This window comes from Myotis davidii, unplaced genomic scaffold, assembly GCF_000327345.1.
Source record: "Myotis davidii unplaced genomic scaffold, ASM32734v1 scaffold803, whole genome shotgun sequence".
In the NCBI taxonomy this organism is placed as follows: domain Eukaryota; kingdom Metazoa; phylum Chordata; class Mammalia; order Chiroptera; family Vespertilionidae; genus Myotis; species Myotis davidii.
The window spans coordinates 3,465,355-3,482,688 of NW_006295567.1; the positions used below are offsets into that span (position 1 = coordinate 3,465,355).

Below are 17,334 nucleotides of genomic sequence, written 5' to 3' on the forward strand. Positions count from 1 at the left end.
CTGGGTTTGGGCCTAAGCTGTCAGTCGGACATCACCCGAGGGCTCCCAGACTGCAAGAGGGCACAGGCTGAGCTGAGGGACGCCCCCAAGTGCACCAATTTTTGTGCACCAGGCCTCTAGTAAAAGCATAATATGCTAATTAGACCATACATCCTTCTGGACGGACGACCTTCCAAATGAAGCTGAGGCTGCGAGGAAAGCCTGGGTCTCAGGTGCCTGCCGGTAGCTGGAGGGAAGCCCGGGTCCCGGGTGCCAGAGGAAAGCCGGTGATGGTAGCCAAGGGAAGGAAGGACTACTCTTGCACGAATTTCATGCATCAGGCCTCTAGTGGGAAAATAAGAAAACAAAACTAGAGAGGCCATCTAAGTAGCTCACCCCTCCCCCTCCCCCCCTTTTCAGATGCAGAAACTAAGGTCCCAATAGATGAGTTGCACAGATAGTATGAGACTTAGGATTTTAATGAAAGTGTCTGGATTTCAAGTGTCTCTTTTACTATACTTAACATTTTCATGTTCTGTGTTTTGTTTGATCCTGTATCCTTTAAATTTTAAGGTCAGGATGGGACTGGGTGGATGGGAGGGGAAATTACTTTTTTTTTGTATGGCCACTTGTTATTAGGTTTTTCTCTGAGCCCCTATTTTTAGTTTTTCATTGTTAACAGGTCCTCTTTAGTTTAATTGGCACTTTTACGTATTCTTTTGTGGAACAACAGTCACAAGTCTGCTGAACACTTCTGATTTTAGAACACAATCTCTAAATGAAACATTCAGAAACTTAAATTTACTTTGAAGATCAAAGTTCAAAATACTCATAATTTTTTTTAGATAACTGTAGAAAGACATCTGTAGAACTAGATATGTATCATTTAGGTGAGCAGCTGGAAGATGGCCCATTTATTCAGTGTGGAATCATCACTGGAATATAAAATACGTGTATAAGACTTATTAACCAAATTCTTCTATGGACATATGCCACAAATATATATATATATATACACATACATATATATGCCTCTAGTATGTACATATAAAGATAACTATAAAGAGCTGTTAGGTACACATTGTGTGTATTGATTTGTGGTCTAGGATCATCTTTGTCAACAACAAAGCAGAACGCTAACAATGATTTCACCTTTTAATCTTATTTTAGAAAGAGTATATCAAATCTCCAACCTTTAAAAATGGTAAACAAGTAACAGAAAAATGATGTGATAGAAAAAATGTTTAAGATTTGTTTTTGTGGTTGGCAAAATAATTGGTGGATATAACCCAATTTAAAATGTCACTGAGTGGTTTATTAGACCTCTGGAAAAGTGATTTGATTTTACTTGCTTCTGCCAGCTCAGTCACTGTCTTGTAATCCCTGTTCTAGCCCTGAATTTCTAATTCAGTTAAGTTCTGACTCCAAAAATATCTTTTAAGTATGGAAATTAGTAATAAAACTTTCGTTTTGAAAGTTTAGAGTATGTTAAGGAAGCTGAAGGATATTTTTCAAACAAGTTTATACTCGTACTAGAGGCCCAGTGCATGGATTCGTGCACCGGTGGTGTCCCTCGGCCTGGCCTGCGCCCTCTCAAAATCCAGGACCCCTCAGGGGATGTCAAACTGCCAGTTTAAGCCCAACCCCACAGGCCAGAGTCCGTGCACCAGGCCTCTAGTATGCATATAAGATCTTTGGTTAATCTCTTCCCGCCCTCTCCCACCCACTTCCCTCTGAAATTCATCAGTCTGTCCCATGTTTCCATGCCTGTGCATTCGATGTCTGTCCCCTGGTGGTCAGTGTGCATCATAGCTACTGGTCAAACAGTCACTTAGGCTTTTAGAAAGATAGATAGATAGATGATAGATAGATAGATAGCAGAGCTTATGTAATACTTAAACAATGGAAAATACTGATCTTGATTTTAAAATAATTGTGAACATTTTTGGATAAGCCCAGCCTGTCTTCATTTTTGAAACATTCACAATGGTTATTTTTATTTAAAAGCATATAATTATTTAGCAGTTAGTCTGTTACTAAATTATATACATTTGAATTTCACCAAATCCTTTTGTATCTGTTTTGACTATAAAGAAAGAAAGACAATGAACATGTACAGAATAGTTATGATACTGGTATCTAAACAATTTTTTTTTTTGTACTTCTGTTGGACATATACTTGTAAAATCTTAAGATTAGTTGTTTTTCTTGGTACCATTTGAGCAGCTCTTGAGAGCTGTGTTTTTTTTATCATGTGTCCAGTTATACTTTGAAAGGAAAAAAGAAAATATTAACTGTCACTTTGCATGGGGATTTTGATATATAGTCAGCCTTCCTTATTTGTGGTTTCATATCCATGGATTCAACCATCTGCAGATCAAAAATATCTGAAAAAAATTCCCAGATAGTTCTGAAAATCAAAACTTGAATTTGTCACACACTGAGCACTCTGCTGAATCCATGTGAATGGCATGATGTGTAGATACCCTGCTGTAGCCTGTGTGCAAATCTAGGCTACATGCAGATACTCTACCATCCTATATACTAAAAGGCTAATATGCAAATCAACCAAACGGCAGAACAACTGGCACTGACCACCAGGGGGCAGACGCTCAACGTAGGAGCTGCCCCCTGGTGGTCAATGTGCTCCCACAGGGGGAGCACTGCTCAGCCAGAAGCCAGGCTCATGGCTGGCATGCACAGGAGTGGTGGTGGGAGCCTCTCCCGCCTCTGTGGCAGTTGGACATCCCCCTAGGGCTCCCAGAATGCAAGAGGGCACAGGCCTGACTGAGGGCCGCCCTCCCCCCACACACACACACCAAGTGCATGAATTCTGTGCACTGGGCCTCTAGTTTTATATAAGTGGCTTAAGCATCCCAGATTTGGGTATCCATGGGGATCCTGGAACCAATCCTCCGTGTTTACCAAAGGACAAGTGTACCTCGTTTGGTCTTTAGAATGACTGCAAGGAAATATGGCCATACCCCCATTTAACAAGCACAGCATCAGCAGTTTAAATTTGCCCATTCATGGCAGAGAAGTGGCCAAATGATGTTTGACACCAAGTGTGTCAGAGACCAGTCTGGGCTTTTCCGTCACCATGCTGGACATTTTATACTTCCATTTTCAGAACATATTCAAGTATCTTGTTTTGATACCCTCGGAATCTTGTTAGATTTTAGACAAAAGAATTAAAAAATGTATTATTTAGTAATATGATTTTAAAATAAAATAACCTTTTTTAAAAATTTGGATTACTTCAATAATCATTATATATGAATGCTAGGTATTCGGACAGGTTCTTTCAAATACGTAGGCTTATTTAATTGAAAAAGTGGTAAGTTGAAGTGACATGTTACTGTGAAAAGAGTTCTGTACTAGAGGTGAGACTAGAATGTTACGGGAGCAGGTAAGTGACTCCTGAACGTCCAGCTAAGAATCTCCTCTGCTGGACTGAACTCCAGTATAAAGCTATATCTTGGGTGTAAAGCTATATCTCGGGGGTAAAGCTATAATCTCGGGTGCTAGTAACTATGGGAGAAAAAGGAAACTGGCCAGCCACTGCTGCCTGAAGTCTTTCTGGTTTTCCTTAGGAGGCTTTGAATATTCATCCTAGACTTTTCTGCTGAGAAAGAGCAAAGAATACGAAGGAGGCTCTTGGGGGATCAGTAGATCTGCATTCGATCTGTGGTCCTTGCTTATGAAAGGAAGAGGTTGCTTCTCTATTAACTGCATGTTTTCCTGCCAGAAAAAGAGACTGCTCTGTACAGTTTGGTACTGAGTAATAGAAGTAAATGTTGAAGCACAGTGGAAGGAGTTAGAATAGATAAGAGTTAGATTATCTAAATATTTACTTAACATCTAAAGCTTTACATAACGGGCCCTGTGTTTTGATGAAATATAACCTAAATGCTACGTTTCAGGAAACTAAATGAAAGCCAAAAAATAAAAGTGTATTAGATCCTTTGTGTAATAAACTGGACTACAAAATTCCCAGTACAGTTTTAAGAAAAAAACAGCACTTATTTATTGAAGCTAAGAAGAGAGTTCATAAAATTAAAAATCAACAGTGCATTTTCTTAATCAGCAATAGGATGTGATATTGGTCTCTTAATTGCATGTAAAATTTTTTGTCACTGTCCATTTTGAATAAAAATATGTGGAAATCATAACTGTTTGTGTAAAAAGAACTTGCCTTGTAGGTTAGGATTTTCTTCTGTAGTGAATAAAGGCCTTCTGAAATTTGTGAGGTTGGTATTCTATATTAACTGCAGCATATATAATTTTCAATCAGTTACATTATATTGTGTCACCCAGACCTTTCTGAATGGTTTTAATAAGTATTTTCTTAGACATCATTTACTAGGTATATGTCAAGATATATAGAGGACTTGTTAACCTAGTAGAAATAATGTATTTGGGTAAAACCACTATGGCATCTGACACAAACAGCAAATAACCAGTCTGCCACTTTCCCCTTAAGAGGTGTATTTTTTTGGAAAGAGAAAGTATATGATTTATTTTTAATTCAAGCTATAATGGTATCTAAAGTTCAAATAGTAAGCATATCAGTATAAAATGATTTTTTGTATTTTTTAGAAGCAGCAGCCATCTTTTCAATAGCATTCTTAGAAAAAAAGAAAAAAAAAACAGCTCAAAGAACCTCTCAAGTTTGGGCTCTCCTGATAATTGGATTCTTAGAAAAGTGTAGCGTAATACTAATCACATCTGGTCACTTTGTTCATTTTTTAAATGTTCATCAGGAAAACTTTATCTGTCTTGTTTTAGAACGTGTCTAACACTCCTGGTTAAAATGCTTTTTATATTTCAAATAAATTGAACTAGCCAATATAATGTTTTTAATACTTAATAGCCAGGATTAAGTTGGTGGCATTCATTTTTAAAAATACATCATATTAGTTGGTAATTTAAGTTATTGTAGGGAACTGAAACAGTGAATTTTAGAATCAGATGTAGATTTCAGTCCTGTCCCTAAATGTTTATTGACTTTCTGACTTTGGTCATTAGTTTTGTTTAATAATTTTTAAAATACAGTATTAATAGTCCAAATCAAGAGAGAAATGATCTCACAGTAGTTTTTATTTGCTCTTACAGATCAGTGCACTGTCACCCGGACATATCTGTTCCTTCACAAGTTCTGGTTCTTCAGTGCTGTGTACTATTTCGGCAACTGGGTCTTCCTTGGGGTAAGTATGGGGATCCCAGGGGTGATTTGACCCTTAATGGTCCGTTTGTATCACAGTAGTGCCATTGGATTTTAAATTTATTATTTTCTGAATGACTTTGGATTTGAGAAATAACATAGTTCATTGAAATTTACAGGTATTCTTAATCGGATTAATTGTATCCTGTTGTAAAGGGAAGAAGTCAGTGATTGAAGGAGTTGATGAAGATGATTCCGACATAAGTGATGATGAGCCCTCTGCCTGTTCCATCTGACAGCTTCTGTCTTAAAGATTTGATAACGCTGACTGCAATATCTCATGCATTTTTGAAGTGTTAGGATAAACTGAGTATCTTTCATAAAAAAATGGGAGCATGGCTATTTAAAAAACTATATTTTTTATGTTTTCTGAAGTAACATTGTATCATAGATTAACATTTAAAATTGCTGTAATAACACTATGTAAATATAAAACTACCGGCTGTGTGAGGGTATGTTTGTGGAATTTTTTTCTCTAGTGTATAATAGTGTTAAATTGATTAAAAATCATCCAGAATGAATATCCTCTTTTGTCACTTTTTAAAAACATGATCAATCACTGTGTCTGTGCCTTTGGATCTCTAAAGCAATGTGAATTTTAAAGTGTCCATATCTGATTGTCTGAAAATAGTATTCATAATATAGCCAATAAATAAATGTTATTCCCCTATGCATCTCGTTTCCTGTTTTCCACATTAAATCACCAGTGCCATTCAGATAGATTTTATGTACAGATTTCGAGCTACTTGATGCCCTAAGACCATGGCATTCCAAGGTGTGTTATATTATTATTGTTCAGGTATTCATTATATATCTTATTATCACATTTACAGTATTTAAGGCCTATACATTGTTGTAGGTAGCTACCCTCAAAATTTGTATCTCAACATAAACAGGAGTATTGGCAAGAATAATTAATCCTGAAAATAATCCACCTACTAATGCCGTAGTTTAAGATACGGCATCATAATTTGGCTTTTTTTATCCTAAAGATTGAGAATTTGCAAAAGACGTAAGGAAAGCTATATAATATCAATAAAGTATTTTGAATACATTCTAGATAGTGAGAAATCATAAATGATAGCTGAGTTTACTAACTTCAGCAAATTAGGATTCATGAAAAGCACATATGATGCTTGAAATAAAATACCATTGCATTTCTGAAAAAATAGGAATTAACAACCATCTCCTACTTAATTCTTCTCTCCCTTAATTTTTGTGGCACATTGCTCTGTTCCGATTCTTTTTTTATTTTAAATCTTTATTGTTGAAAGTACTATATATACACGTCTCCTTTTCTTTCTCCATGGACCCCTTATAACCTGCACACACAGCCTACACCCTCCCCCCTCTGCCCCAGGCCTTCACCACCCTATTGTCTGTATCCTTGGGTTATGCCTATTTGCATACAAGTTCTTTGATGGCTCTTTTCCCACCCACTCACCCTCCGCCTTCCCTCTAAGATTTTACAGTCTGTTCCATGCTTCTGTGTCTCTGGATCTGTTTTGTCCATCAGTTTCTTTTGCTCATTAGATTCCATATTTAAGTGAGATCATGGGATACTTGTCTTTCTCTGACTGGCTTATTTTGCTTGGCATAATACTCTCCAGGTCCTCTTTGTCTCTCTAGAATAGATACACCTTCACAGCCTTCCGGTCTGGCTTCTTTATGTACACTTTAATGTTATTCGAGATTACATTCCCTGCTGCTCTTATTTTACATTTTCTTCTGGACAATCACATATACCCTTGGTTTCCATCTATATTATTCTTTATAAGCTCCAAACTTTCATTTTCCCTATTAACTAGAAATTGCTATTTCAATTGTAACATGTTGAAAGTTGAATGCTTCACTTTTCTGAGCATACCAAGCCGCCTTCTGTAGTCTTTTTTTTTTTTTTTTGACACATGGTGCCAGCACATTCCTGTTTACCTAAACCAAAAATCAAGGAGACCTTCTCATGTGCTGTGTATGCTTCCTTGACTCATCAACCAACCAAGTCATGTTGATTTCTACTTCTTAACCGTCCTTCCATTTGTCCCCTCTTCTCCATTTGTACTGCCACTCATTGTGTTATAAACTGAATTGCGTGTCCCCCTCACGCCCCCCCCCAGAATTCTTATGTTGAAGCCATAACCCCCAGCACCTGAGACTATGACTACACTTGAAAATAGGGCTTTTAAAAAGGTAATTAAGGTAAAATAAGGCCATTGGGCGGGGTCCTAATCCACTATGCCTGATACCTTCATATGAAGAGGAAGAGACATCATTGGTGTGTGTACATGGAGAAAAGACCATGTTGAGGACCCAGTGAGAAGATGGCCCTCAACAAGTGAAGGAGAAAGCCCTCTGGAAAATCCGACCCTGCCGGCAAATGGATCATGGACTTCTGGCCTCCAGAGCTGTGAGAAAATAAATGTCTGTTGTTTAAGCCATCAGTCTGTTGTATTTTGTTATGGCAGCTCAAGCAGACTAATACACACTAGTTCTTAAACTTCCTCACTGGACCTTCTGTCAAGTCCCCAGTCCTTTCTTTCCTCAGTGATGAAAATCCAAATCAGAGTATTTCATTCCTTTGCTGTGACAAGCTTTCAGTTATTTCAGAATGAAATCTGTAAGCCATCACATCATGTATAAGGTCTTCTGGGTGTTTTTCTTACCTGACTATCCAGCCTTCTCTGCCATCTTCACACTCCTTATATGAGCCAAACTAACAAATGTCTCATCATTATCCAAATGGCTCTGATTTCTCACAGCCCCACCCTGTTGGACTGTTCCTTCTGCCTGTGATACTCTGCCCTCTTGTCTCCTGAGAAAACCTTTTTCTTCAGATCACAACCTTAACATTAACTCCTCAGATACTGTGCCTCTAAGTCTCCCAGGCAAAGTTAGGTGCTCTGTCCTACTCATTGGGCACCTGTACAGTGTTGTGATGTATGGTTTCTTTTCTACCTCCTTTCATGCCTCCAAGTCTTTGAACACATCTGTTTATTCATCCTCATCTCTGTTGCCTAGTATATCTCCTTGTACATGGAAGGCCCTCAATGGAGAGGGGTTGTTAGTTAGATGCTTTAAGTCTGGTTACATGGTCTAAGCCTATATAAACTGCATTTAGATGAAAGGGAATGTGTACTTAGCCTGTTTCAAAATTTATTTTGCTACCTAGAAGTGTAGAAGTATTACCATATTTGTCTTGAACACTACATGTACATTTCATTACTTCTAGAAATGATTGTTTTTGTCAGACCAACCTGTTAGGCTTTCATTTTGCCTCTTGTATTTATAAAATATATCCTTTCTACTTAGATTTAAACATTTGTTTTCTGCCTATCAAGAAGTTTGCTTTTATTCTAACCAAGTTTTGTTTGTTTTTTCCTTCATGGTCATAATGAATGGCTTTAACTTTTTATTTTCATGAAGCTGATTTAAGTGTGACTTCCACAAATGAAGAACATATTTCCTTTGAAGTCCTCTAAAATGTCTAATTTAGAGATTGTTCATAGTGATGGCTTTTCAAAAGGTCAAGGCCCTCATGTTCTATGCAAACTTCAAACAGTGATTAATTTCTTCAGCTATGCAACAAGCTACTGGCAAAATGAGGATCCTAGAACTGACTTCTGTCATAGTGCCACTATCCCAAAGACAATGCAGATGCATATTGCATTGGAAAAAAAAAAAGAAGAAGAAAGGATAAGCAAAGCAGTAGCTCTAGGAAAACAAGCTGCAAGAAAAGAATGTCTTCCGGGTGTACTGCTGAGTTCTTCAGTTAATGGTACATACACAGTTACAGTAAATACACTGTCTTAGAATTAATCCATAGGACACAGTACACATTGATTATAGCACTGAATGTAAGTATCAGCCTTGACAATGTAAAGACAGTTGATACAAATTGGATGGTTGGAGTGGGTGGAAGACGGGGAAAAGGGTATTAATAGCCTCCCTTTATGTGGGATAGGTGAGGGGAGTCGTGAAGAGAGAAATCAAGAGATACTGTCCCTGGTAGAGGAAGCAAAGTAAAAGGTATGAGCATATTAAAGTTATGGAGTAAAAAGTAACGCTGTATCAAAAATAGTAATAGAACCGTGTTGGGAGATGGGGGAAGAGGGGAACCACGGGGAATCTGTCAAGCAAACAAAATTACAAGAAATCAGTAGATATTTAAAATGGATACACTTAGAAATAGCAATATATTAGAATGTAACAGGTATTAAAGATGCAAAGATCAGGGTATTATTTAAAGGGGAAATTTTATCAGAAGATGAAATAATTGCAATTATATGTAAATATATCTGAATTTCCTGGCAGCCGAGACAAAAAGGAGACTGAGGGATCATGAAGTTTTTACATTTGATAAAAGGAAACACTCAAGTGTTTTTTTCTGGCATTGAAATTTAGAAGGAAGTTACATTGTGAATTCTTATGAAAAGAATGTTAACAATGAACAAATGTCTTTGCTAAAATTTAATAGGAAGGCATATGCAAGGAGACAGAATCTGGGGTCTCCAGGGGAAGTCAGGTTGGCTTCGGAGAAGTCTCAAAGTCACAAAGAATTAGCTTTGTGTGTACATCGTTTATTCATTCTACTCAGCAAACATTGGGGCTCCTACATATTCCAGGCAGTAGATCGCAGATACTGATCTAGGTTTGAAGAAGGCAGTCCCTGTCCTTTCAGAATTTGGTCTAGGAATTTGTAGCTGAGTGGCCCTTGGCAATAATTGAACCTTACTGATATCTACTAAGATTATATGTGTCTGATATCATGAATACATAAAAAATCACTTTATCAAGTTGGAGTTACCGTAGAAAATATTCTAGTAACTAGAATGCTTATATCCAAACAACAACACATCCTCTCTTGGTAGATGAGCATGGAATTGATGTGAGATGAGTAATTGGGAGAAACATTTTAGTCATTTGCTGATGCTTGATTAAGTATCCACTTTTCTTTAGCATAGACCACTCCCAAGTGGCCAGATTGAGTAGTATTTCCTAGATACACATTGTATTTAACTGAATCCTAACTAACACATTATTTTACTCAATTTATACATATATATTACATTCTGGTTCTTAGCACACCCCCTCTACCTACCTACCTACCTACCTACCTATCAATCATCTGTCTCTCCTCCCTCCCTTTCTTCTCCACAAACACGTTTTGACATAAGTTTTATTTGAGAAGTACCTTATTTCCCTTATCAGCAAGTTCTCAGGAGGCATTTCTAGAACTACTTGTAATCTTCAACTGACTTCACAGGGAATGTGAAAACTTCCTTTTCAGAGCAAAGCCAATAAATATTAAGTCATAACTTAGGGATAACATTCCGGGGAGAACTAAGTTGTACAGTCAGGTATATGTCTTTCTGCATGGTTTTCCCATAGTTTTATACCTGCTTCAGCTCTGCATTGAAGCTGGTGGATGGTACCAAGTCTAGATTGAACTCTAGCAAATTTGTGTGTAAAGCAATGTCTTCTGTTGTCTGTAGAAAAAGTATATTTTTAAAACCTTTTATTTATTTACTCGAGGCCCGGTGCATGGATTCATGCACTGGTGGAATCCCTTGGCCTGGCCTGCAGGGATCAGGCCAAAACCGGATTTGTTGAGGGCATGCTCTCACCCAGTCCCGATTAGAGCTATCTTGCACAGTCTCAAGCTGGCTGGGGAGGGATGGACCGCTCGAGGGCTCCAGGTCATGTCCGGTTCATCTCGCCCAGTCTCAATCAGCTGGACCCCAGCAGCAAGCTAACCTACCGGTCAAAGCATCTGCCCCCTGGTGGTCAGTGTGTGTTATAGTGACTGGTCAAATAGTCAAACGGTCGGGCACTTAGCATATTAAGGCTTTTATTATATAGGATTTGAGAGAGAGGGACAGAGAAAAATTGACCTGCTCTACCACCCATTTATGCACTCATTGATTGACTCCCTAACCAGGGATCAAACCCATAACCTTGGCATGTCGAGACGATGCTCTAATCAACTGAGCTACCCAGCCAGGGCAGAAGAAGTACATTTTTGATAGCAGATGAACAGATAACAAAGTTAAAACTTGGAGAGATTAGGGGGCACTTAGAGCTGCCTCATTCCCCCATCAAGAGCTGGGGTATTTCTATTTAGATAGAAAGTATACCGAAAATAAATGATTACTTTATTTGTACCAAGTTCATTCAATGACTATCCAACTAGTGGTTATCATGTGCCAGAAACTGTTTTGGACCTTAATTTAATACTTAGTGAAAAGTTCTATCAAGTCTGATAATATCTGATGTCCTTATCAGTTCCAGTTCCACTTTCTGCTATATTTACCTGAAGCTTTTTAGAGAACATAGGCTTGTTTGTATAAATATTTACACACACACACACACACACATACACAAACTCTTAATATGAGAAGACAAGTCTACCCAGTAAAAGAGTAATTTAAGGATATTTCAGTTTATTCCCAATGTATACAATAACTCAAATGCTGACAGAACTATAAGTCTGAAAAGCCTTCTCCAAGGGGGGGATTTAGTGATGCATTACCTTGAACCAATATTTGAGCACCTAGTATGAACCAGAAATTGCTATGAACTGGAGACACATAAATGAAAAAAACAAAAGGTTCCTACTCTCAAGTTTAGAAACCATGGGGCAAATAAATTAAAAATAATAAATTGTAACCCTAGTTGGTTTGGCTCAGTGGATAGAGTGTTGGCCTGTGGACTAAAGGGTTCCAGATTCGATTCCTGGTTAAGGGCACATGCCCAGGTTGCAGGCTCTATCCCCACTGGGGGCATGCAGGAGGCAGCCAATCAATGATTCTCTCTCATCTTTGATGTTTCTATCTCTCTCTCCCTCTCCCTTCCTCTCTGAAATCAATAAAAATATATATTTAAAATAATAATAATAAATTATAATGTAACAAATTCTATAAAGAAGTATTACAGAATGCACTGAAGCTAAGAGTGATATGTTCTTAAGCTTAGGTAGGGAAGGATTAAGACAAGATAAGCAAACGTTAACCCAATTACAGGCAATAAATTGTCTAAGCAAGAAACAGGCTTCTGTTTAGTGAGTCTACAATGGTCTTAGACAGTAGCAAGGAGGAAATGGTGGGGAGAGTCCTGAAGAGGCTGTGTGGATGGGAAGCAGGGCTGCATCAGAGGAGAGACCGACCAGCAACCCAGCAGCTGAAAGGGTAGGGCTCGCCTCATCAGTACCAACATGGTACTTAGTATCCAAATTTCCCCCTCAAAATTAGACTCAACACTGGAAAAAAGAAGGGAACCCCACGTGGACTAACTTCCAGCTCCCAAGTAGCATGAGAAATAGAAATTAAATTGTTATAGAAATAAGTTTATTTCTATAACAATTTATGAAAATGTTATATTCTTGTATGCCTGAGTTTACACAATGATATTTTCACCCGCCAAAGCTAAGTACAGGTAGTTACACCAGCAAACATTTTTATTCTGCTGCCACTTAATTGTCCATTGTTCTGTAAGTTAGTTCCTTCACTAGTGGAATGGAGAAAACAATCTATTTACATTATATAAGCAAAAGCTTAACTAGTACCTGCCATTTCAGTGTTTGGTTAATTCGGAGGTTGACAAACTTTTCTTAAAAAGGGCCAGATGGTAACTACTTTGGGCTTGCAGGGCCACATAAAGGACTCTGTCTTACTTTCTTTTTAGATTTCCTTTTACAGCCGTTAAAAAACTAAAAGACATTCTTTGTCTGGATTTGACCTGTAGTTTGTCAAACCCTGAATTACACAATTAATCATTTTTTTTAAAGTAGTTTTGCCCAAGAAAGTTTGGCTAACAACATAAAAAATACAAAATTATAGAAGGGAGACTTTTAACCTATCTGAAAAAAGAAAGTTTTCAAATGTTTTTTAGCGTGCTGTTTCATGGTTTTATAATGATTAAACTTAACTTTTATTTTGAGTTTAAAGGTGATATGAATTCACACATTTCAGAAGTTGTGACTGACCAAGAGAGATAATGAGCAGAATATGCGGTGATCTCCAAATTTATGTGGCCAGGGATTTGTTGTCCCTTATCGTCTCATATGGAGCATAGCTGGAGCAATGATGGACACAATTATCTCAAAGGTAACTTCCACTAATAACATGTTTCTCTCCTGTTTCTCTCTTTTGGTCAAAGAGAATTATAAATATGATTCCAGGATTAAAAATTGTGAGCACTAGTGATTTTTCTGTGTCACACTTTCCTCCTTTGTAAAATTGTGATAATAATACCATCCCCTTCACGGGATTATTAGAGGCATTAAGTTAGTATAAAGTGCTTCGTGTAGTGCTTCTTAGGTGGTAAACTCTAAATATTTTTTAGTCATTATTGTTATTTCTAAGATGCTTTCCCTTATTTCATGGTGCTCTGTAATCACCAGGGCTCCAAACACTTTATATTTAAGAAATATTCCTGTACTTCAACGTCTAGGTTAAGTACCTAATAGCTTCAAAACAAGCATTTAATTGCATTATGAGAGCTGAGAGTGTAAGAAACCCTGGAGAGTAAATATTTTTGAGACATAGAAAGACTTTTGTAATGTAAATCATCACTATTAATGTCTCCATTTTTTTTCTGTTTAGATATCTTATTTTCTTCACATTGTATTTCAAAACTCCAAAATAATGAAATGCAAGAATAAAATCCCAATTATTTCAAGCATAGAAGCCGTGAGTTGTAGTTAGAACACTAGTTAGGAGGCACAGGTATTGTGGTCCCCCCTCTTCACATTGCTCTCTCGCTGGGTCGCTCTGAAAAGACTGCGGTATAATCTTTGCCTCTTACGTTTTTGTTTTTCTGTTTATTTAAATGTACTTAGTGAAGAATTTCTCTTCAGTTCCTCATGGGAACATTGTGAATTCAAAAACTAACATTTATAAAACTTTTTTTTTAGGAGTGAATAAAAAAGGTGTACACGTACCATCATTGCAGAGTACGGAAACAAAGTAAAATTAAATGAAACATTTTCTGTCACTTTAGAGGCTGGAATTTACAATTCATTACATAAGCTTCCGTTTCCTCACACACTCACACTTCCAACAAGCTTGCTTCTGTCAACAGTGTGGTAAAAGTAGAAAGTGAGGGCAGACTTGGGTCAAAATCCAATGTGAGTTGCTTAGTAGCTGTGTGAACTTGGGCAAGTCATTTTACCTTTATAAGCCTATTACTTCATCTGTAACTTGGGTGCACAGTACCTACTGTGTTGAGTTACCTAAAGGACTTACAACAGCCAGAAGAGAGTAGGCACTTGGCCAGTACCACCAAGGACCACTGCACATACCTACACCTTAGGAAGGCACAGGGTCTGAAACCTGAAATGAATGCTTTTGGAGGGGCATATATTCTCCATTTGGTCCAATAGCACAACATATGCTCCAAGTGGCTTTGGCTTTTGAGTTTGGTCCTGGGCTCTGGGTTCTATCCCCAGAGCTCAAATGAATAAACTTCCCGAAGGACTAAACCAAAAACACAGATTTCTTTCCTTGTTCACTTAGTAACATTTCCTGTGGGGTGACTGAATAGAAGCAGAGAGCTAGCTACAAAGATGTATGAAGCATAGCCACTGTCCGTAGAGCTTTTCCATTCAATGATATTCCCCCCCGCCCCTCCCCCCCCGAAAACTGGAATTAAAGTTACATAGTATATTATGACCAGGGCAAATAAGTATGGCAAAATTTAAAGGCATGTAAATACCAAACTGTAATGAATTAATTTTCTGTGTTACCTTTAACCCTTTCAATCTTTGTTTTTTATTTTTATTTTTTATTGTCTAAAGTTTTACATATGTCTCCTTTTACCCCAATTGATCCCCTTCCCACCCAGCCATTCCCATCCCAGGCAAGCCCCCACCGCCCCAGTGTCTGTGTCCATTGGTTATACTAATATGTATGCATACAAGTCCTTTGGTTGCTCTCTAACCCCCCTCCCCCCCTTCCTACCATTTGTCTCTGGATCTATTCTTGTTCATCAAATTATGTTGATCATTATATCCCACATATGAGGAGATCATGACATTTATCTTTCTCTGAATGGCTTATTTCGCTTAGCATAATGCTCTCCAGTTCCATCCATGCTGTTGCAAATGGTAAAAGTTCCTTCTTTTTTATAGTGGCATAGTATTCCATTGTGTAGATGTACCACAGTTTTTTAATACACTCATCCACTGATGGGCACTTAGGCTGTTTCCAGCGGGAGGGTTCCTTTTTCTCCACATCCTCTCCAGCACTTGTCATTTGTTGATTTATTGATGATAGCCATTCTGACAGGTGTGAGATGGTATCTCATTGTCATTTTGATTTGCATCTCTCAGATGATTAGTGACTTTGAGCATGTTTTCATATGTCTCTTGGCTTTCTGTATGTCCTCTTTTGAAAAGGTCTATTTAGATCCGTTGCCTATTTTTTTTTATTGAATTGTTTATCTTCCTTTTGTTAAGTTGTATGAGTTCTCTGTAAATTTTGGAGATTAAGGCCTTATCTGAAATATCATTGGCAAATATGTTCTCCCATGCAGTGGGTTTTCTCGTTGTTTTGTTGATGGTTTCTTTTGCTGTGCAGAAGCTTTTTATTTTGATGTAGTCCCATTTGTTTATTTTCTCCTTAGTCTCCATTGCCCTAGGAGCTGTGCTGTAAAGATATTGCTATGACATATGTCTGCTATTTTGCTGCCTATGGAGTCTTGTAGGATTTTTATGGTTTCCTGTCTTACATTTAAGTCCTTTAGCCATTTTGAGTTTATTTTTGTGTATGGTGTAAGTTGGTGATCTAGTTTCATTTTTTTTTCCATGTATCTGACCAAATTTCCCAGCACCATTTATTGAAGAGACTGTCTTGACTCCATTGTATGCTTTTGCCTCTTTTGTCAAATATTAATTGAGCATAATGGCTTGGGTCGATTAACTCTTTCAGTCTTAATCCTTTCCTTTTTCTCCTAAAGCTTTCAAAACAGAACCTCTACTTATTGATCTTTGCTACCTCAGGTGTCAATTTTCAGTGTAAAAAATACAGTTTCACACTATCAAAGATTAACCACCCTGGGAGCCGATCTCAACCTGGTCGCTGTCTGTTATCTCAGCCTCTCCCTATCTAGTGGTTGAAGTAATTTCCTCATAGGATTTTGTGCTTCTCCCTTTCAAAACTATTTTTCTCTTTCCTTTGATTTGATAGAAAAAGAAGAAATTTCAACTATTTGGGCTCCACATTTCCCAGGATGACTACGTTTCTACTCAGTGAAAGTGATTTCTCACCAATCTGCTCTATCTCCTGAATTTCTTTATACCCATTGCAAATTTTTGCCTTGATACAGGTTTGTTCATATGTAAAAGGGCCATAGTTTCCCCAATATAGAGTAAAACAATATCAAAAAATACATCTAAACAGCTCAATATATTTTATTTTATTCTTGAAAATATATTTTTATTGATTTCAGAGAGGAAGGGAGAGAAAGATAGAAACATCAATGATGAGAATCATTGATTGGCTGCCTCCTGCATGCTCCACACTTGGGATCGAGCCTGCAGCCCGGGCATGTACCCTGACTGGGAATTGAACCATGACACCATTGTTCATACGTCAACTCTCAACTACGGAGCCACACCAATTGGGCAGGTCAATACATTTTAAACCTAGATATGAATTTGTCCTCCTACCATAAATTTTTAAATGAAGTAATCTAAAACCAAACAAAAAATGGGCTTTGCTCTCACTATAAAAAGGCAGCAACTTTAAAGTTATACTGTCCATTCTGACTGTCCTTTTGAAATAGAGGTTTAAATATATAAGATTAAGTACTTTTATAATTATTTAAGAAAAGATAAACAATTGAACCTAGAGAAATTTCCAGGAGACCCCACCAAAGAGAGGGAAATGCCCTAGAAATAGCCTCAGGAGCCCCACTAGAGGGCTTTCTAGTTCTGCCAGAGCCATTGACACCACTGTCCCAGGAACATAACTGATCTACCCTATATAATAAAGAGGTAATATGCAAATTGACTGTCACGCCCTCACACAAGATGTCCACCCCCATGTGGTCACAAGATGGCCGGCAGGGGAAGGCAGTTGTGGGCGACCAGGCCAGCAGGGGAGGGCAGTTGTGGGTGACCAGGCATGCAGGGGAGG

General features: G+C 37.8%; 1 protein-coding gene across 1 annotated transcript in view; it reads left to right on the forward strand.

Annotated features, from left to right (window-relative positions):
- LMBRD1 (LMBR1 domain containing 1) overlaps positions 1 to 5,875 on the forward strand; it is a 94,670-nt gene extending 88,795 nt beyond the window's left edge. Inside the window, exons 15-16 of the mRNA XM_006770339.2 lie at positions 5,095 to 5,186; positions 5,323 to 5,875. Coding sequence (XP_006770402.1) covers positions 5,095 to 5,186; positions 5,323 to 5,439 — 209 coding nt within the window. The 3' untranslated portion in view covers positions 5,440 to 5,875. The remainder of the gene's footprint in view (positions 1 to 5,094; positions 5,187 to 5,322) is intronic.
- The last annotated feature ends 11,459 nt before the right edge of the window (positions 5,876 to 17,334 follow it).